This window comes from Mustelus asterias, chromosome 18 (assembly GCF_964213995.1).
Source record: "Mustelus asterias chromosome 18, sMusAst1.hap1.1, whole genome shotgun sequence".
NCBI classification, from domain to species: Eukaryota; Metazoa; Chordata; class Chondrichthyes; order Carcharhiniformes; family Triakidae; genus Mustelus; species Mustelus asterias.
In genome coordinates this window covers 5,018,553-5,039,913 of record NC_135818.1, presented here as the reverse complement: position 1 = coordinate 5,039,913, position 21,361 = coordinate 5,018,553, and the positions used below count along the sequence as shown (strand labels likewise).

The 21,361-nt window shown below is 42.0% G+C and overlaps 1 protein-coding gene across 1 annotated transcript; it reads right to left on the bottom strand.

Annotated features, from left to right (window-relative positions):
• Positions 1-988: 988 nt before the first annotated feature.
• Positions 989-19,647, bottom strand: LOC144506798 (gremlin-1-like). Its single transcript, XM_078233158.1, has 3 exons — positions 19,542-19,647; positions 17,978-18,093; positions 989-3,346 (listed from the first exon to the last, which is right to left on the bottom strand). The coding sequence occupies exons 2-3, from the start codon at positions 18,013-18,015 to the stop codon at positions 2,830-2,832; spliced, it is 555 nt and encodes a 184-aa protein (XP_078089284.1). The 5' UTR covers positions 18,016-18,093; positions 19,542-19,647; the 3' UTR covers positions 989-2,829.
• Positions 19,648-21,361: the final 1,714 nt, after the last annotated feature.

The window sequence follows — 21,361 nt, the reverse complement described above, 5'->3', positions numbered from 1 at the left end:
TAATGTGGAGATGCCAGCGTTGGACTAGGGTAAGCACAGTAAGAAGTCTCACAACACCAGGTTGAAGTCCAACAGGTTTATTTAGCAGCACGAGCTTTCAGAGTCTCAGGCTCCTTCTTCAGGTGAGTGAAATACCTCACCTGAAGAAGGAGCCTGAGACTCCGAAAGCTTGTGCTGCCAAATAAACCTGTTGGACTTTAAGTTGGTGTTGTGAGACTTCTTACTCTACTCTCTCTCCACAGATACTGTCAGATCTGCTGAGATTTTCCAGCATCTTCTGTTTCTGTGCCTTTCCCATTGCTATCCTTGTTCTTATTTCTTTGTTGCACTTTCTGTCTGCAGAAATCCTTCCTAAATACATGAATTCTTGTACCTGTTCTTTTCTATGAAAATATGAATGTGTCTTGGTGATTTTGTGATATGGATCACTTTTGCTAATGTTGTCTTTCATTCCAAAATTCGTGCCTGCTGTTACTCGTCTAATCCATTAATTCTTGTAATCCATCCTCTGGCCTTGCTACAAATACTTTATCATCTGCAAATCTAACTTCTGTCATTCACCAAGTGTTTCTCAACTCTTTTCACAGAGTCTCCAGGTGTTGTGTTAAGTATATCTGAGAGAACAAGTGAGGTGTTCTAAGGTGTACTGTTTTCAGCATGAAACAAGCATGAGACTGACTCACACTCCCACTGCGAGGGAACTGCTGGATTCTCTTCCTCGCCTCCTCACAGTAACTTAGTTAAAATGAGGATATCAATAATGTGGAGTTTTAGAGACGGGAATCCACATCCCGCAGACCTGTGACACCATGCACTGGTGCTCCAGTGAATTGTACTCACCATTGTTCTGACTGTTTGCCCCAGAATTCTAATATTTAACAGGAGTAAATGAAAAAGAAAATTTACAATGACAAACGACAAGTAGAATATCTCCTTCTGCTAAGGGCATCAAATAAAAAGCCAAAATACAGTTGCATTTTATTATTGTGGCAGTAGTTACCACATTTTGCTCTTTATTTGTTCTGTGTAAGGACATTTTTCAAGTATCTCAATAAAATTAAAGTTAAAACACACCCAAAGGGAGAATTTAGACATTTAAGGATAACTGATATTGGATGATACATAGGAACAGATCCCTGTCCTCCCCATCAGTGTAGTAATGTACAGCAATAGTGAATCACATAACGTTTATAGAGCCTACCCAATATTCATTGCATCCATTAAAATAGAATGAAGATCAGGCAAGTTATATAAAGGATGTACGACCGACCAGCCCTGCTACAATCAATTACCATAAAGCTCTTTCCCATAGTTTGTGTGTTTAGTGTGGGTTATATACATAAGAGCTTTTGCAATCTGCACATTAAAACTGCCTGTTGATCAATGCCTTTACAACAGATTGCACTGGATATTTAGTGGTGCAAAGTGGTTTGCCAATGATGCTGCTTTTCAGTTTGGAGTCTAAAACTACTGGACACATTCAGTGGTCAGTTACAGATCATGCTAAAAATGCAGCCAGTCGCAACAGTCAAATGCAATGGTTCTCCTCAGGAGCAGAGAGCAGAAGTGTATGTGAGAATGTGGATCTTTGCCTGGGCTGGTTGGTTTTCCGACACCAACAAACTCCTAATGCAAACCAATGAAAGCACAAGTGAGAACAATCTGCAAATTCCTAAATAAACTACTGGGCGGCACGGTAGCACAGTGGTTAGCACTGCTGCTTCACAGCTCCAGGGACCTTGGTTCGATTCTCGGTTTGGGTCACTGTCTGTATGGAGTTTGCACATTCTCCTCTTGTCTGTGTGGGTTTCCTCCGGGTGCTCCGGTTTCCTCCCACAGTCCAAAGATGTGCGGGTTAGGTTGATTGGCCATGCTAAAATTGCCCCTTAGTGTCCTGAGATGTGTAGGTTAGAGGGATTAGTGGGTAAATATGTAGGGGTAGGGCCTGGGTGGGATTGTGATCGGTGCAGACTCGATGGGCCAAATGGCCTCTTTCTGCACTGTAGGGTTTCTATGATCTATGATACTTTTGTGAGTTCATCTATCTTTTAATTTCAGGATGCTGACGATATATTTTGTGTTATTGACTCATGGGACATGGGCCTCGCTGGCTGGCCAGCATTTATTGCTCGTCCCTAGATGCCCTTGTTCAGAGGGCAGTTGAGAGTCAACCACATTGCTGTGGCTCTGGAGTCACATGTAGGCCAGACCGGGTAAGGACGGCAGATTTCCTTCCCTGAAGGACATTAGTGAGCCAGATGGGTTTTTCTGACAATCGACAATGGTTCCATGGTCATCAGTGGATTCTTAATTCCAGATATTTTTGATTGAATTCAAATTCCACCATCTGCTGTGGCGGGATTCAAACCCGGGTCCCCAGAATGTTAGCTGAGTTTCTGGATTAATAGTCTAGCGGTAATACCACTGGGCCATCGCTTTCATCTAGTGTGGAATGGTTTTAATTAACATCGGTGAGTTTTATCAATGCCAAAATTACCTCCCTCAAGGTCGACCGTGTAACATTATGGGCAGAATTATGCAGAACACAGGCTCTCTCACTGAAACAGAAATTAATTATTAAATACCCATAACTTTCTGAACAAAAAGCTTTGAAATAATTACTTAAATATTCATATCCTTCTCTCTGACTATTCACATTCCACACAGTGGAAATTATCTACTTAGGGGGCTTGGTTTCCAATCCAACTCCTTGAACAAATAAAGGTAATGGAGGATACAGACATGTGTAACTGTGCATGTCCCAGTATTTTTGCCTAGGGAATATTAGATGGTAAGTTGCTGAGTTATGTTAGTAGTGGCTTTGTTGTGTCAGTTGAGGTCTATGGAAATACAACGGCACTGTTTAACTCTCTGAATTCTTTTCTTCTTAATTGTTGGCTGCAGATCGGGACAGTTGAGGGTGACTGTCATAGTGGTGAACCTTTTGGGCTTGCAGAAAGAACAGGACTGGAAGGAGCCTTCCTCCTTGCGGACATGCCTGGGTATGTAAAACGAATTACACTGGCCATAGCAGAACCTATTTATGATGGTGCGGCTGTTGCAACCTTCTTCATGGATGGTCTGCTTCAGGGGCTGCGTTTTGCACCAGTCCCGTTTCAGGTACTTCCTCTCAGTGACATGGAGTGCCTCGTGACTTGACTCCAAGACCTCGTCCACGTTACTCCGGTTCCCCGACTGCTCCGAGTCGTTGGGCTGCCCCTTGTCTGGGGAGGGGATCACCCCTTGGGAGCTCCGATTCCTCTTCTTCCCAGCTCCCTCAGTGGTACCCAACAGAAAGCCCCACAGGAACAGGACAATGCACAGAGCACACAGAGTTCGGGTCATCCTGGGGAAAGAACACAGAATGTATTTAATAATAAAAGCAAATTACTGCGGATGCTGGAATCTGAAACAAAAACAGAAAATGCTGGAAAATCTCAGCAGGTCTGACAACATCTGTGGAGAGGGAATAGGGCTAACATTTCGAGTCTGGATGACCCTTCATCAGAGCTGAAGACATGGAAAATCAGACAAGATTTATACAGGGGGTGGTGCAATTAATGGGGATGGCATGGACAAAAATACAAAGGGAATGTAAATAGTGATGATAAAGGCTGAGAATTGTGCTAATAGCATCCATTTAATGATACATCCATTGTAACTATTGTGTATTTTGTTTTGTTCCATAGATTGGTGTAATTCTTGATTGTTCTTGAGAGAAAGATGTAATTCCTGGACCAATCCCCTTTCAACAAAACACAACCTAAATATTTATGATTGTATACAATATTGGCTCACCTCAGCTTAATTTCCACATCTGATGATTTTCAAACACATCATAAATGAAGAGCGAAGATAATTCATCATTGAGATCAACTTTTACAGATGCACCATAGAAAGCATTCTTTCTGGTTGTATCACAGCTTGGTATGGCTCCTGCTCTGTCCAAGATTGCAAGGAACTACAAAAGGTCGTGAATGTAGCCCAATCCATCACGCAAACCAGCCTCCCATCCATTGACTCTGTCTACACTTCCCGCTGCCTCGGCAAAGTAGCCAGCATAATTAAGGACCCCATGCCCCTGGACATTCTCTCTTCCACCTTCTTCCGTCGGGAAAAAGATACAAAAGTCTGAGGTCACGTGCCAATCGACTCAAGAACAGCTTCTTCCCCGCTGCTGTCAGACCTTTGAATGGACCTACCTCTCATTAAGTTGATCTTTCTCTACACCCTAGCTATGACTGTAACACTACCTTCTGAACTCTCTCGTTTCCTTCTCTATGAACGGTATGTTTTGTCTGCATAGCGCACAAGAAACAATACTTTTCACTGTGTGCTAATACGTGTGACAATAATAAATCAAATCACTGACATGTAGTCTATTATCACAATACTCACACAGTTTTGCTAAACTGCTATTTTTAATATATTACTGGCTTCAGCTGAACTCAAATACATATTAGCCTTTACCCAAAAAAAAGTTATCTCATAAATAATACATGAGCGCATCTGAAGCAACGATCATTGGATTTTAACCATGTCAAATGTAAATATATATGGGTTAATGTCTATTTTCACAAAACTGCTGTTTTATTTTGTAATAAAACCTTGTCTTCCTCTATTAAGTCCCAGATCTAGAGTAAATAGGCTTCTAGCCTATTTCTGAGGTAGAAATGGATATACTGCCCATGTCGCCACTGCCTCAACAAGGAGTCCCATGGCGGATCCAAAATTGGACCTAAAGCCTCAATAACATTGCTTGCGTATGTAACAAATGCTGATTACACCTGTGCAGAGAGCTTACCCATTTTTTAAAATTGGCAACGGCTCAAAGATAAGTCCCAAGATAGGATTAGCAACAGTGGGGGATGCAAGCGGAAGGATGGCTCAGTGGTATACATGGTACCGGAGGAATATTTCTGCTGTTCCTGGCTCCACATTTCATTTTTCCTTTTCTCTGAACAAGTTAGACTTTAGGTGGTCGCCATTGTTTAGCCCACAGTGGTTGCTGGAGATTCCCAATTGGATCAAGCTTCTGTAATTTGCAAACACGTGTTTCAAATGACTGGCAAGGACACTTGAATACGAGCCCAATCCAATATCAGGGTAGACATCTTCCACATGTTCTTTCAGCACGGGATGATGATCTCCAAAATTGGCTCTTGTTTTGCTTAAGTAAAGGGTGGCACAGTGGCACAGTGGTTAGCACTGCTACATCTCAGTGCCAGGGACCCAGGTTCAATTCTAGCCTTGAGTGTCCATCTGTCTGGAGTTTGCATGTTCTCCCCATGTCAGCATGGGTTTCCTCCGGGTGCTCCGGTTTCCTCCCACACTCCAAAGATATGGAGGTTAGGTGGATTGGCCATGCTAAATTGCCCCTTAGTGTCCCAAGAATGTGTAGGTTAGGCGGATTGGGTGGGAGGTGATAAGATGCTGTGTCAGAGAGTCGGTGTAGACTCGATGGGCCGAATGGCATCTTTCTGCACTGTAGGGATTCTGTGATTCTATGAACAGGGGCGGTGAGCTCCAGCTTTGACCACTATATGCAGTCTTGGCTAGTCCTTAAGTCCTTGATTCGGTCACGTGCCAACCGACTCAAGAACAGCTTCTTCCCAGCTGCCATCAGACCTACCTTGCATTAAGTTGATCTTTCTCTACACCATAGCTATGACTGCAACACTACATTCTGCACTCTCTCGTTTCCTTCTCTATGAACGGCATGCTTTGTCCGCATAGCGTGCAAGAAACAATACTTTTCACTGCATACTAATACATGTGACAATAATAAATCAAATCAAATTCTAAAAAATCAAAGTCCTATTCTCAGTGGATGTGCTTGCACTATAAGTTTACGATCTTTTTCCTACCAACACTAAACTGACAGTGTAAGGCTGGAGTCTTTGCCTGAACTGGCTCCAGACTTAAGTAGAAATGAGACTCTCTGGCGGGATAGTCTTGTAATGCTTTGATTTGATGCTGCATGGTGTATAAATTTGGTATGGTGTCAAACCTGGTTTACAAAATGCTGAGAGTTTCTGCAATCTAAATGTTGAGAAAGTAGTGATTCCCTCTGCCGTGCTTCTGAAATGTTTATGTACCACTTATTGGGGAGAGGGCTACATCGACCCCTATATCCAGGCATACTAACTGAATAAAACTGTGATAGTTGCAGTCAGACATGAGCCTATCAATCTAAATACAGTTCTGTTTGTCTGGAACTCAAACTATTGCTGTCAGTCACAGTCAACTGAGTCTTAAACAATTGGAAGGAAATTACTGTTTTCGGAAGAGGGTGTTTAGTATATTGATCCTCCCAAGTTAAAATCATCCCCTGCTAAATTGAAAAATATTTTGAGGATCATTTTCTCATTCTTGTATGTCACAGAATTCAAAAGCCTTCCTTCGAATGTGTGATTACAATACTGCTGAACATGAGGAAATCTCAATGTAGTGTGCTCAGACCTTTTAAAACAAGTCTTGCATTTCTGCATTAGATCAAAGAATCCCTACAGTGCACAAGGGGGCCATTTGACCCATTGATGCCAGCACTGACTCTCCGAAAGAGCATCTCACCCAGGCCCCCGCCCTGTTCCCATAACTCTGCGCATATACCATGGCTAATCCACCTAACCTACACATCCTTGGACACTGCGGGGTAATTTATCATGACTAATCCACCAAACCTGCACATCTTTGGACACTAAAGGACAATTTAACATGGTCAATCCACCTAACCTACACATCGTTGGAGTGTGAGAGGAAACTGGAGCACCCGGGGGAAACCCACGCAGACACGGGGAGAATGTGCAAACTCCTCACAAACAGTGACCCGAGGCTGGAATCAAACCCGGGTCCCTGGTGCTGTGAAGCAGCAGTGCTAACCACTGTACCACCATGCCGTCTAAACACATGATATCTTTGATCAGGCCAAACATTTTGATGTCAGGAAGCAATCCTTTATCCAAAGAAAATTTAATATAGGGAAGGGATCCATTCAGGAAAGTGGATGCAAAAACTCTTACACTGTTCAAGATACAATTAGATGCTTGAGAAGTCAATCTTCTGTGAAAAGATTATTTTGATTTTCCAAACAGTCTACATTGTCCATTTTCATCTTTATGACTTATAGGGTTTTTAATGGAATCAACCATCTATAATGTAGGAACGTTTGTTACAGGGGTACAGTTTTCATTAAGCTTACTAATGTATGAAGAGTACAGGGTTCCCAAATATAATAATTGTGCCAAACACAATGCCAGATATGTAAATATTTTCCACCGTTGCCCCTGTTCTTTTTAATATTCATCAGCAGTCCAGTAGCTGATGTTCGTTTCAAAGTTATTGCCTGGTGTTCATCCTGGGACTCTGACAAATTGTCAAAGGGTTATAATGTACTCAATCAAGTCACCCACTTAAGACTCTGGTTAATTAAAAGTTCTTACAGTAAAATAAGGATTAAATCTATTTTTCAAAACATCAAAGCATTGTTCACAAAGCCGCTGTGGTGATCACTGATGTATAGATGATCCCAGTTGGAATTGTGGTTTTGAGTTACAGTTGTTTTTTTTAATCCTGAATGGGGGTGGTACGTTTTCCTAGTCATTGCTGTTTATCTGAGAGGAGAGAAAATTAACTCCCTCGTCCCCTTCTACACCTTCCTTAGACTTATAGTCAAAAGATTAAGAGGTACTAACTTTTGTCAAAGGGAAGGAAAGAAACAGAAGCTGAGATATTCTGATTATTAAATTTAAAATTACAGAAACATCCCAGCACCGTCAATGTCAAACTTGGATTGTTTCGTGCTATTTCCAGCAATTGAGTAATCTTCTAACAAGCGAAAACGGATTCGCTGTTTTTCAAGAAAATCTATTGCCTCCTTTATCATGAATAGTATTTATTTCAAACACAAGCTGTAGTTTGTCACTGTGTACTCGATCAACATATATGGTAAGAAATCATTCAGAAATCGTATGAGTTAGTGAAAGTGTTTCGTAAGAGAACTCGGTTGGAGAGATCTACGTGTGCAAAACATGTATTGCCCAGGGCAGTGCATGTATTTATTGCCCCCTTGTGCTCTGATTGACTTCAATGGAAGATACATTCCAGATGTGTTAGAAAGAAATTTATTACCCTCTTAAACTACTTATTGTTTTCAATTACACATCATTTCAAGTGGGCCTATGCAGTGACTCTGAATGGAGTGTATTACAAGTCCACATAACACCTTCCTATCCAAACAACTGCAGGATAATATATTGAAATATATTTTCTGACTTCTGACATGTCATATGGTTTTTGAGTTTGCTAAATGTTGTAAAATCCTTAACCTATTTAAAACCCTTCTTGACGATTAGCTTTTCGTTCAGTGTTTAAAGATAGAAAGTGACATGAAAGTTCACCAGATTCAGCGGACAAGTATTAACGTTAGTAGGATATCATAGCAACGATTTGCATTTCAGCCCTAGATTACAAACAGTTGCTTCATTTTAAATCAATGGCTTAAATTAGCCGACTGTTTGGGTCTATTATACTTTGTTTTAAATTTGTGGGCCATGGGCATTGCTCATTGGTCAGCATTTGCCCATGAACTGAATGTCTTGCCCAGTCATTTCAGATATTTCTGTGGCTCTGGAGTCACATGTCGGCCAGACCCGGTAAGGACAGCAGATTTCCTTCCCTAAAGGACATTGGTGAACCAAATGGGTTTTTCCGATAATCGACAATGGTTTCATGGTCATCAGTAGATTCTTCATTCCAGATATTTTTTATTGAATTCAAATTCCACCCATCTGCTGTGTTGGGATTCGAACCCATGTCCCCAGAACATTAGCTGAGTTTCTGGATTAATAGTCTAGCGATAATACCACTAGGCCATCACCTCCCACTAAACTTATTACCCTTATGAATGGGTCTTTTTATGGGTATGAATATTTATGCAAATTTATCCCCTTTTTTTCCTATAGGCACATGTCACACCCAGTGTTAGAGACAGAAACACAGCTTAGTTTTCCAATTTCATCATTAAAAGACCATCCGAAATAGCTTAACCGAAAGCAGAGCAAAGTGCTCTTTACTCTGTCTGAACCTCAGAAAAGTATCCCACAGGTACTTGTGTACATTTCCAGCTCCCATTATAGTTATTCACGTGGCCTCTCTCCCTGGAAAATGTCAACAGTTGCTGAATTGGAAACAAAATGAACTAGAATCAGGGTTAAAAGGGTTAACTTATGAAGGTTAAAGATTACCTCGGCTTCCAGTCCCTTAATTTTAGAAGATTAAAGAGTGATCGAAATGAAGTGTTTAAGCCAATTAAAGGAGAAAATACTGGAAAATCTCAGCAGGTCTGTCAGCGTCTGTGGAAGGAGAATCGAGCCAACATTTCGAGTCTGGATGACCCTTCGTCAGAGTCCAGACCTTTCATCGTTTGGACCCAATTTCCAATTTAGCCCAGACTATTGAGGAGGATGAAAATTTTCTCTGAATGCTGGCTGCAAACCTCATTGAATATGTCGGTTGGTTGGCACTGCTGTCTCACAGCGCCAGGGACCCGGGTTCGATTCCAGTCTCGGGTGACTGTTTGTGTGGAGTTTGCTCATTTTCCCCGTGTCTGCGTGGGTTTCCTCCGGGTGCTCCAGTTTCCTCCCACAGTCCAGAAATGTGCAGGTTAGGCAGATTGGCCATGCTAAATTGCCCCTTGTGTAAGTTAGGGAATTAGTGGGGTAAATGCATGGGATTATGGGGACAGAGCGGAGGTTGAGCCTGAGTAAGATATTCTGTTGGAGCATCAGTGCAGAATGGATGGTCCGAATGGCCTCTTTCTGCACTGTAGGGGTTCTATGATTTCTATGTTCTGGCATTGGTCATAGCACAAAAACATCCATATTTAGCCCCAGTTTCACACCAAGAATATACAGGAACGCTGGAATGGGAAAGATAGCCATGGTGTAGTAGGTTGTTTCAAGTTAAAACCATGTGTTGTAGCAAAATGGAAAGAGCTCTACCCGGCCATCTACACATAACTGCCCAAGAGCAATGATACCGATAGAAGGTTGCTGAGATGGAAGTGTGTCCCAACTCCTTCACTACAATGGTTAACCTTATTGAGCATTCAGAAGGGAATGAACTCCTCACTGACAGTATGCAGGGTTACTGGGAGAAGGTGGGAGAATGGCACTAAGTGAACTCTTCATTTGAAGAGCCAGTGCAGATACAATCGCTGGAAATCTACCGCCTTGCCTGCCATGGAATCGGAGCGGGCGAGGGGCAGACAACAGAAATGTCCATTGACCATGGGCGGGAATTTCCGGTCTCGCTCAAGCGAGGCCATTAAATGCCACCCAATGGGCCAAATAGCCTCCACCTGCACCATGCCAATTCTGAGAATAAAATTCACAAATAAAAAGCCAAAAAGAGAAGACTTTTCTAATTTCAGTTTGGATCATGAATGTTGGAATAAATAATATTCTACAGATGGAAATTTGAAATTAGAGCAATCGCCTGTTATATAGATCACTTCATTTTTCCTTATATACAAAAATGAAGGGAAGAGGAATGAAGGGGAAGGGAAGAGGGGGAGCCAGAAGAGACAGGAAACAGAAATAATTGGACCAAAGTCCAGTTAATAAACAAAGCTGAAAGGTTCAACTTAGGTGTGCTAACAATTATTTTACTGTTGAAGTTGAACGTTTTGTCCCAGGTTTGCTCTTGTATTTACTTGTTGAAACCAAAATGCTAAAAAATATTTATGATGTGCATGTCATATTAATTAAGTTTAGGAGAATTTTGAGAGTTAAACTCGAAGTCAATTCCTGAAATTTGTTGTCCTTACAATTCTAAAAATACAGATACATTCAGCAGGTTAATCTGTTATTTTACATTCAAAACAAGAAATAGAGAATCTATTTTGCATTCCCCCCAATTCTTCAAGCTCCCCACAACAACCAGTATCTACAAGGAGATTTTCCTTCTGCCAATAACCAGTGATGTTGGTCACTAAAATGTAAAGTCCCAGATGACCATATGCTGCTCGTCCCTTTGAAGGGGAGAGCTGACTTGTGATTTAATCTGAGGATCGCCACACCTCAGGTGAGGGGCCTTCATGAATAACCTCAATCGCTACGGGAATTGAACCCGCGCTCTTGAGTTACAAACCAGCAAACTGAGCTAAACCGATTGGTCACTAGGAGGTTTGTGACAAACCTTTGCTAGTTACCTTCCCCCCTTATGATACAACTATGATTCAGGGGAGGCAATGACCTAGTGGTATTATCGCTGGACTATTAATCCATGAATCTCAGCTAATGTTCTGCGGACCCAGGTTCGAATCCCGCCATGGCAGATGGCGGAATTTGAATTCAATCAAAAATATCTGGGATTAAGAATCTACTGATGACCATGAAACCGTTGTCGATTGTTGGAAAAACCCATCTGATTTACTAATGTCCTTTAGGGAAGGAAACCTGCCATCCTTACCTGGTCTGGCCAACATGTGACTCCAGATCCACAGCAATGTGGTTGACTCTCAACTGCCCTCCAAGGGCAACTTGGGATGGGCAATAAATGCTGTCCCAGCCAGCGACACCCATGACCCACGGATGAATTTTTAAAAAAGATTGGGAAGTTATGTAAGAAGCCTTGGGTGAAAGCACATGTTATTCAGTTTCTCTGTAGAGCGAAATCTACCCATTATCGGGCTGTGAGATTATCTGGTTAAACAAAAACATTTCTTAAACTGCTGGTTGGCAAAGAGAGAAATATTGTTCACTGTAAACGAACATTATCTGTAATTTTAAGTACCGGGCACTAGAATCGGTACATTTTAACAAACAGATGTATAACTCACATTAAAAGTAATCGTGTTAAAATAATACACTACCAGGACATGATGAGTATTAAAGGTTTGCCTGAAGCTACTAATAGAATTAGACACTTGATGAGTCAGTCATTTTCTGCATGCATGTATACTGGCAAATGGGATTTTGGCATCTGACCAAGTATGTTTCATTTAATCCTCAAAGCAAACAGAATTAAGCAGTTTATCCTTATATTAATTTCCTCTCATTTGCCACAATACAACATGTTAAAAGACATTTCATATATTTATTTCATATTCTAATAATCTAGTACTCAAAAGAAAAAGTATAGGCACAGTATATGTGTCTACACGTCAGTTACAATTCTTAGTGAATGCCCTTAATTTTGAATAATGGGGCATAAATTGGTGATGACAACTTTTGATGCTTCAGTGTGCGGTACAAAAAATCTACTTTACCCAATTGCTGTTAAATTAGTCCCAGAGATTGTAAACATTTTGAAAAATATATTGTCAATAAAAATGTTAATGTAATGAGAAACAACTTGGGCAGCACGGTGGCACACTGGTTAGCACTGCTGCCTCACAGCGCCAGGGACCCAGGTTCAATTCCAGCCTTGGGTGACTGTGTGGAGTTTACATGTTCTCCCCGTTTCTCCATGGGTTTCCTTTGGGTGCTCCAGTTTCCTCCCATGGTCCAAAGATTTGCGGGTTGGGTTGATTGGCCATAGAATCATATAATCCCGACAGTGCAGAAAGAGTCCATTCGGCCCATCAAGCCTGCACTGACAACAGTCCTATCCCTGCATCCCCACATATTTACCCTGCTAATCTCTCTGACGTGGAGATGCCGGTGTTGGACTGGGGTAAACACAGTAAGGAGTCTAACAACACCAGGTTAAAGTCCAACAGGTTTATTTGGTAGCAAACGCCACTAGCTTTCGGAGCGCTGCTCCTTCGTCAGGTGAACAGAACTCCCACTCACCTGACGAAGGAGCAGCGCTCCGAAAGCTGGTGGCATTTGCTACCAAATAAACCTGTTGGACGTTAACCTGGTCTTGTTAGACTCCTTACAATCTCTCTGACACCAAGGTGCAATTTATCATGACCAATTAACCCGCACATCTTTGGAGCGTGGGAGGAAACCGGAGCACCCGGAGGAAACCCACGCAGACACAGGGAGAATGTGCAAATCCACACAGACAGTGACCTGAGGCCAGAATTGAACCCAGGTCCCTGGCGCTGTGAGGCAGAAGTGCTAACCACTGTGCCACTTATGCTAAATTGGCTGGGATTGTTGCCAGTGCAGGCTCAATGGGCCGAATGGCCTCCCCCTGTACTGACGGGATTCTATTAAGTTATCAGCAGAGCAGGGAATGTATTACTTTATAAAAGTTTGATATATATTGTACTGATCTTCTTTTGCTTTTCACTTGTCTTTTATTTATTCTCTCCAGCTTTTTGCTTTTATTTCTTTGCATTCCCCTCTCTTTTTAATGCTCTTTTCCCTTTGCCATGGCTTTTTGTCACTGCTGTTTTCTCTTTCTCTCATCACTTTGTTTTTTTTCAGTGCTTTCCTTTCTCTCTCTCTGTCTACAAGACCTGTTCTGCACATGTGAATAATAATTATGGATGCCCAAAGTCAATGGGAATCCTATGGACCATTTTACAACAAAGCAAAGGAATAATCTTGGTGAATTAATAAGGTTTAGCATTTGCTCCCTGTTGATAAGACAATCCCTCCAGATATGGTTTTCTCAAATTCCTCACAAGGTGAATTCCTGCCATGATATGCATCATGAGGGGAATCTCTGAATCAAGAGTGAAAAATCAGAGGCTAAATGTCAGGCACTACTCATCCCCGCCTCCTAGTGGGAAACTTCTGAACGGTAATTGCAGAGATGCTGGAGCAGACTAGTTGCTTACCTTGGTAGCCAGGGAATGGTGCACAGAGTGGGAGGAAACTAACATAAATGGGAAAAATATCTCCAAGCTTTTGGAGAAAACATTTTACTATGGAAAGGAGATAAGGTCTTTCTTTATTGCTGTTTGAAGTCACCAAAGACTACAGTCCACTGAGAGTTAATACTGAAATTATCATCCTCAATTACTATTGCAAGTGAATAAATAAGTTGAGTATGACTCCATTAAGAAGGCTATTCTAGCTATTTGATTATGAGATGATTCAAAGAATATTTTTGCTGCTCTGATGCTACATTGTTTGGTAGAAATTGGCAGGCATTGAGCTTGTTTTTGGCATAAAGTAGGCGTAACACATACCACTTTAACTGTCGGAAAGCCTGCACGTAATCTGCCCAGGGCTCCAACCATTGCTAAATTTGGAAGGGCCTATTTTTAGGAGACTATTTAAAACAGGCATTTAGGCTCCTTGCATTTGTAAATAAAGTAAAGTTAAAAGTTTATTTATTAGTCACAAGTAGGCTTACATTAACACTGCAATGAAAATCCCCTAGTTGCCACACTCTGGCACCTGTTTGGGTACACTGAAGGAGAATTTAATCATGGCCAATCCACCTAACCTACACATCTTTGGACGGTGAGAAGAAACCAGAGTACCCGGAGGAAACCCACACAGACACGGGGAGAATGTGCAAACTCCACACAGACAGTGACCCAAGCCAGAAATCGAACCCAGGTCCCTGGCGCTGTGAGACAGCAGTGCTAACCTCTGTGCCACCATGCTGACTCAACAGCTGGGAAGGGCATGTTGCTGAAATTAGTTTAAGATGAATGAATGAGCAGCCCAGGTGTAACTCTATCCCCAGAATCTGCTAGTATTTCAGTGGCATCGGCATTTCACTCCATCTTGGGGAATCTGCTACATTGTAATTTCTGAATTATTTGGGTTATATCACGATAGACAAATATATTTGCCTGCCTAGCAAATTACTGCAATCCAGATGTATTCCATGTGTGAAATACTTTGAGAAATGTTGAAGCTCTGCTATGTCTCTGTAATGTAAGTATTGTCTCATTTTTTTGTCTTACAGCCGGAACTTCAGGTTTAAATGTTTTAGCTAATAACAGAAAGCAGGCATGAATGTCAAAATCTGAAACATTGCGGCATAGTTTCAACCTTCTGTCGGGGGGGGTGTTAAATGGAATTGCAGGTCAATAACCCAATCTAAAAACAACCCTGAGTTCAAACAGGCAATTGGACCCCGAGTAACATATTTGAATGACAGTGAAAATGGGAAGATTTTTCATGAGCAGCCAGTTATTTATACAGGTAGGAAGTTGATCATCTATATCCTCATTTCTTTAAACCAAATGGGAATATTTTAAAACAGCCCTACTTTGCACAAAAAAATCAAACTGTTTCCTTAACTAGCTGCTAAGAGGCAATGAAAATTGGAAACTGGGAACTGTTTTTTGGCAGATGATACCAAAAATATAAACTTCACCGTCCTGGCCTTACAGTAAAATAAAGCAACAGATTTAATATAACCATGCACTTTAAAGTTTGTCTTCTTCATTCATCATACTCTGGGCGCTGGAGTGTGGCGACGAGGGGAGTTTCACAGTAACTTCATCGCAGTGTTTAATGTAAGCCTCACGTGTGACTAATAAATATACTTTACTCAGAGCCAGAGATTTTCTTTAAATTATTGCTTTTCAAATCTAGAAATACTAAAACACCACTTTGATGATATTACAGATGTGTAATGTGTGATAAAACCAATTATTTATGCATATAAAAAATAATGGATACCTGAAATTTCAAAGCACCGAGGGTAAAATGATAAGCCGTGAGGACAATGTTTGAGTGATCAACCAACCGTAAGATTTTTAAATTACTACCACACATCATTTTGTGTGTACCTAATATAAAGTACAAATGGAAATCAATTTAAACAGACTGATAACTATTTTGCTGTGCAGACTAACTAAGGTTAGTGGGATTGTGTAACTTGCAGAAGGGACTAGCAAATATTATTTTCCAAGGGACTATTCGCTGCTCATTCTACCGTACAACATAACCCAGTCCAATTTAACTTTCAGCTTTAAAGTACAGTCTACTCCTCTTCACAGAGTCAACACTGTAATTATGCCGTCCCAATACATTTAAGACCACAGTAGTATGTATATTAATTCAACGGTGTAATAACAAAATGTAAATTGCTCGACAGTATTCAGCAAGCACCACCATAATAGTGAAATATTACAATAACATTACCAAATCATAATCTTATTGATAGGAATAGTATAAATAATAGTCCATTAATAACACTATATTTAATATTGCAACTACATATTAATGATACCCCATACAGTCTAATGAATGTCAATGCTCCCACACAAATTTTCCCACACAAAAACACACAATTATCAAATTATTTTCTTCATACTTTTTAACAATAATGTAAATACCATTTGAACTATATTACTTCCTAGTTCTACCCAAGCTAAAAGGATGAGGAATCTGATGTGTGTGTGTCTGTGCCGTGTTTGTATCGAGCAACATTGCAATTTTTCAAGCTACAATGATTTCTGATCCTTAGGAAATATGTGGGGTTTGAAGAATGTGCAAGGATCCCTGCAACAAAATTAAAAATATGATTCTGGAAATCTTTAAAATTACTCAATAGAGGAAAGAGCGATGAGGTAAGATTGGAAAAGGGGGAAACAAAATTCCTCTGACCAAAATTTGGGAAGTTGCTCTGAAATGTGTGTGTGTGTGTTTTTTTGTAGATGACTTTGTGTGAGAGTGTGACCACCGCACAGAAATAAAAGAACTTCAGAATTGTTGTGAAGAGGTTGATACTAATAAATAACTGAGGCAGTTTCATTTATTTTCTTGTGGTCATGAAATATTATTAGCAGGTGGGAATTCAGTTTTGCAAGGGACTATTCGCTGCTGTACAACTTACCCAATTTAACATCAAAAATCTAATTTCAGGGACGCTAGAATAAAAGTTCCAAGATTATTGGCAGGTGGGAATTTCCCCCAATACAAGTTTTTGGCGAAACAAATGCTGACTTTGATTTTGAAGACTGATTGTTATTCATGTATATGTCAAGTAATAGCAGCGTTTTCAGTGGTTTTGTTTGTTATTTGAACGAATTCCACATTACAATACATTACGGCTGTAAATACTTATTAAAACATTAATGGCATTAATTTAAAGTTAACAGAACTGGATTGGAATCAGTATTTTCATTCGTCTGAGCTATGCTGTAACGTCATAAATAAAAGTAGCATACTAATCATCAACACAGACTCCTTAACGATCGCCTCAAGAATCTTTTTTAAGATAGTTGCCAGATATCTGTGTTGCTTTTTGGCCATTATATTATGCAGCAAGCGATTGCTTAACAAGAGCTGCCAAAATTATCATCACGGCTCACAGAGAGAGGTGCTGGCATTCTGATACCTAATGTGTTCTGTGACTGCCTCAGTCCAGTGGAGAGATGCTTAATTTTATCTTGGCCCTCTGCGGGCTGGTACTCCATACTGAAGTTGTGAATGGGTACAGAATAGTGAGCTGGAATTGTGTGTTGTGGGAGAATTTGTGTGGGAGCATTAACATTCATTAGACTGTATGGGGTGTCATTAATATGTATAATACTACTTGCAGCATTAAAGATAATGGACTGTGATTTGTACTATTCCTTTTGAGTGCGCTTGACATGAAGACTCGGCTGCAAGCGGGGTAGGCTGAGAATAGTAATGTGTACACTCTGTGATATATTTATGGGGAGGGGAGCATTTCAGCAATACCAAAATAAAAGGTCCGAAATATTTCATCGGTATTTTCTACATGCAAGAACCATTCAAAGCTGAACGAGTGGTGGAGCGAATGAAATGATGGCTGTAGGTAAATATCTCAGAGATCATTCATTTAAAGAGCAGGGAACTCTTGTAGTGTGTTCTGATATTTTACAAAAATTATACAGAAATTGGACCTTGGGCTTGTATGACTGAACTGCTTTTCCTGTGTGTGTCACTTGTCCCCATTCCTATGAGAGCTTCCCCTGGACATGCAATCTGAAGCCCTTTCTCTGATTTATTTGCACCCTTTAAAAGTGTTGCAGTCTCTGCTATTCCCCCCCCCCCAAATCCCCCTCTCTTCCCTCCCCTCCCTCAGCGGCGACATGAGACAAGCTTAAATGTGCAAGCACACTAACTCATCTGGATTGTACCTTTGAGTCATTCTCACCGCATCTTGCAATCTCATCATGTCTCTGAAGCGTGGTCTCTACAAGGGCAGTGGTTGCTGTTGAGCGTAAGGTCCCGTTACCAGCGAGGGGGAAGCCGACTGTCAGGGGGAGGGAGAGAGAGAGAGAACAAAACCAAGTTAAGATATTGCTTAGCAACTCGAGAAAAGCTGTAAAATGGGGGCATTTCAAATATTTTTAAAAATTCATTCATGGCATCACTGGCTGGGATGTGGAGATGCTGGCGTTGGACTGGGGTGAACACAGTAAGAAGTCTCACAACACCAGGTTAAAGTCCAACCCAGTGTTGTGTTGTGAGACTTCTTACTGTGTTCACCCCAGTCCAACGCCGGCATCTCCAGGTTGGACTTTAACCTGGTGTTGTGAGACTTCTCACTGTGATCACTGGCTGGGCCAGCATTTATTGCCCATCTCTAAGGACATTATGTAGGGGAGGATTTTCCGGCCTCGCTGGCCCCCGAAACCGGAAAATCCCGCCCGAGGTCAACGGACCTTCCCCACCCCTCGCCCGCTCTGATTCCCCTGGCGGGCGGGACGGTAGAATTCGCCCCCTCCCCCAACAACCACGTTTCTGTGGGTCTGGAGTCATATGAGGTCAGGAGATTTCCCTCCCTAAAAGAGTTTGGTGAACCAGGTGGGTTTTTTTAGACAATTGGTTTCATGGTCATCATTAGATTGTTATTGAATTCATATATCGTTATTTGTTAAGGTGGGATTCGAACCTGCCTCCCCCAGAATGTCACCCGGGTTCTCCAGATTTCTAGTCCAGTGACAATACCACTATCCCATCATCTGCCCTAGAAGCAAGCACGGAACTGGGGAAGTATTAGAGAAAGCTTTAGAAAGAAAGTTAGGACAAGTTAAAATGTGGATGAGTTCAGACTGTATTTGGAGTCCATTTGGTAAATGGAGAAGGGATGAAGGCCACACGGATCATTGACTTTAGTGAGTCCCCATGAATGATCGGGACATGGCTGGAGATTATACTGAGACAGAGAAACATCCAGCCCCTCCCCCCGAGAGACACAACTATCAGAGCTGTCCCAGGTGGACAAGTTAGTCTCATCGCATTCTGAGCCTAACCCAATGGACAGATTGGCCAACAGTACAGTATCTTCTCCCACACAATTCATCTTGTGTCATCTCACTGCAGAGTGAGCCCGCCTGTTGTGGGATATTTCCCCACGGTCGGTGCTGCCGAATCGGTCTGTGTATAAACTCCAAATGGCAGCCAAAAATAAAATAAAGCAGTTTGGTCCCTCTGAGCTTGTTCAGCAGGAGGCTGGGTGCAAATAGCAGACACCCCGGCGGGGCTATACTGTCCCCACACCACAAGAGCCTGGGGTGTTAGGAGTGAGCAGTGCTGGGAGAGGTTTGCAGGGACAGAGTGGTATGGAGGGTTAGAGGAGGGAATACTACACAGAGCAACAGGGAGAAGGAAGCTTTACAGTTCAGTGAGAGCTGTCAGCAAGCTGCATCAGGATGCTGGACACACACACAGAATCCACCTCACTCGGGGTAAACTCACCTCCTCTGTCCCCCCTCTCTTCCCGGGGTTGACAGTGACTGCAATCTCCGCCTTCAGGCAATGTCCCGACTCATGCAAAAGGCTCCGGGGGTTGCCGACGGCTCCATAGAAAGGACAGTGCCAGTGCTGCCCCACTCCGTGCAGCCACATTTAAGAGAGAGAGAGGGAGTCTCCAAACCCCCTCGCGATCATTGGCTGCAAAAAATTGGGCTCGCTTCACACTAACCCGCCCCCAAGGAGCTGGCAATGCGAATCCACTCAAAACTTCCACACTGCACATCAGAACTGGCGGTGATAGCGCTCAATATCTGCCTGAATTAAACAGAATGTGAAAAGAAATGTCAGAATTCATGCAATTTCTTGCAGACTCTATTCGTATTCATGAATTCCTGCATTTTGCACGGCTGCATATCCATTCCCTCTTGCGGAAATCTACCCAGGTCCTAATTAATGAATTCCCTATTGAAATCTAATTCTCTAAATGCCACACACATTAACAAAATAATGCATCTGAACATTGTCCCGCGTTAAATCTTCTAATATTAGTTATACTAATTGCCAATATCCTTCCCCACCAATATTTGTTCATGTTTCCTTCTCGGACAGTGAATAATGTTGATATCATTTAGTGAACTGAGTAGGTGAGGATTGAACAGAATGAGGATCTGTTAGTGTTAGCAACGCCTCGTATTTTGTTCAGATCCCTTCACCTGTCCCGCTCAGAAATTCCAATTGTCATGCAATGTCATGCTTATTACATACTAATCTGGCGATACATTTTAACATTGATATTCCAGGCAATTCCCCGCAGTTAGAAGTAGTTAGAAACCAAAAGAGAAAATGCTGAAAAATTTGGTTTCAGATTCCAGCATCCGCAGTAATTTGCTTTTAAAAGTAGTTAGGTTTGCTTTCTGCTGTGTGTGTGTGAATGTGAAATACAAGGTAGCTTTTTACATCGGTGTTTCTAGTGCAAAGATAAAATAAATGCAGCACTGTAACAAGCAGGTAACAAAATCCATTATATTCTCGAGTAAATTGAACTTGTATTGGCGGGTTGTGGATTGCACCAGGATGTTGTGAGTGTATTTACTCCAGGTGCTGAGTTTCTGCACTAAGTCTTCATGTGACTATCTGATTCTCCATCACCCGCAGATCTTTGAGAACATGAGGCCGTGTGTCCTATCGCCTAGTGAGATCCGGAGAGCAGGATTTGCTTCCTTTGCTTTCCTTCTCTGCCGCCTCATCATTAAGATCTTGAGACTCAAGAACAGCTTCTTCCCTGCTGCCATCAGACTTTTGAATGGACCTACCTTAGAGTTGATCTTTCTCTCCAAGCGAGCTATGACTATAACAGGGCACGGTGGCACAGTGGTTAGCACTGCTCCTTCACAGCACCAGAGACCCAGGTTCAATTCCAGCATTGGGTGACTGTGTGGAGTTTGTACGTTCTCCCCATGTCTGTGTGGGTTTCCTCCCACACTCCAAAGATGCGGGCGAGGTGGATTGTCCATGCGAAATTGCTCCTTAATGTCAGGGGGATTCAAGTAAAGTTTATTTATTAGTCACAAGTAAGGCTTACATTAACACTGCAATGAAGTTGCTGTGAAATTCCCCTAGTCTCCACGCTCCAGCACCTGTTCGGGTCAATGCACCTAAACAGCACATCTTTCAGATTGTGGGAGGAAACCGGAGCACCCGCAGGAAACCCATGCAGACGTGGGGAGAACGTGCAAACTCCACACAGACAGTGACCTGAGCCAGGAGTCGAACCCAGGTCCCTGGCACTGTGAGGCAGCACTGCTAACCACTATGCCGCTGTG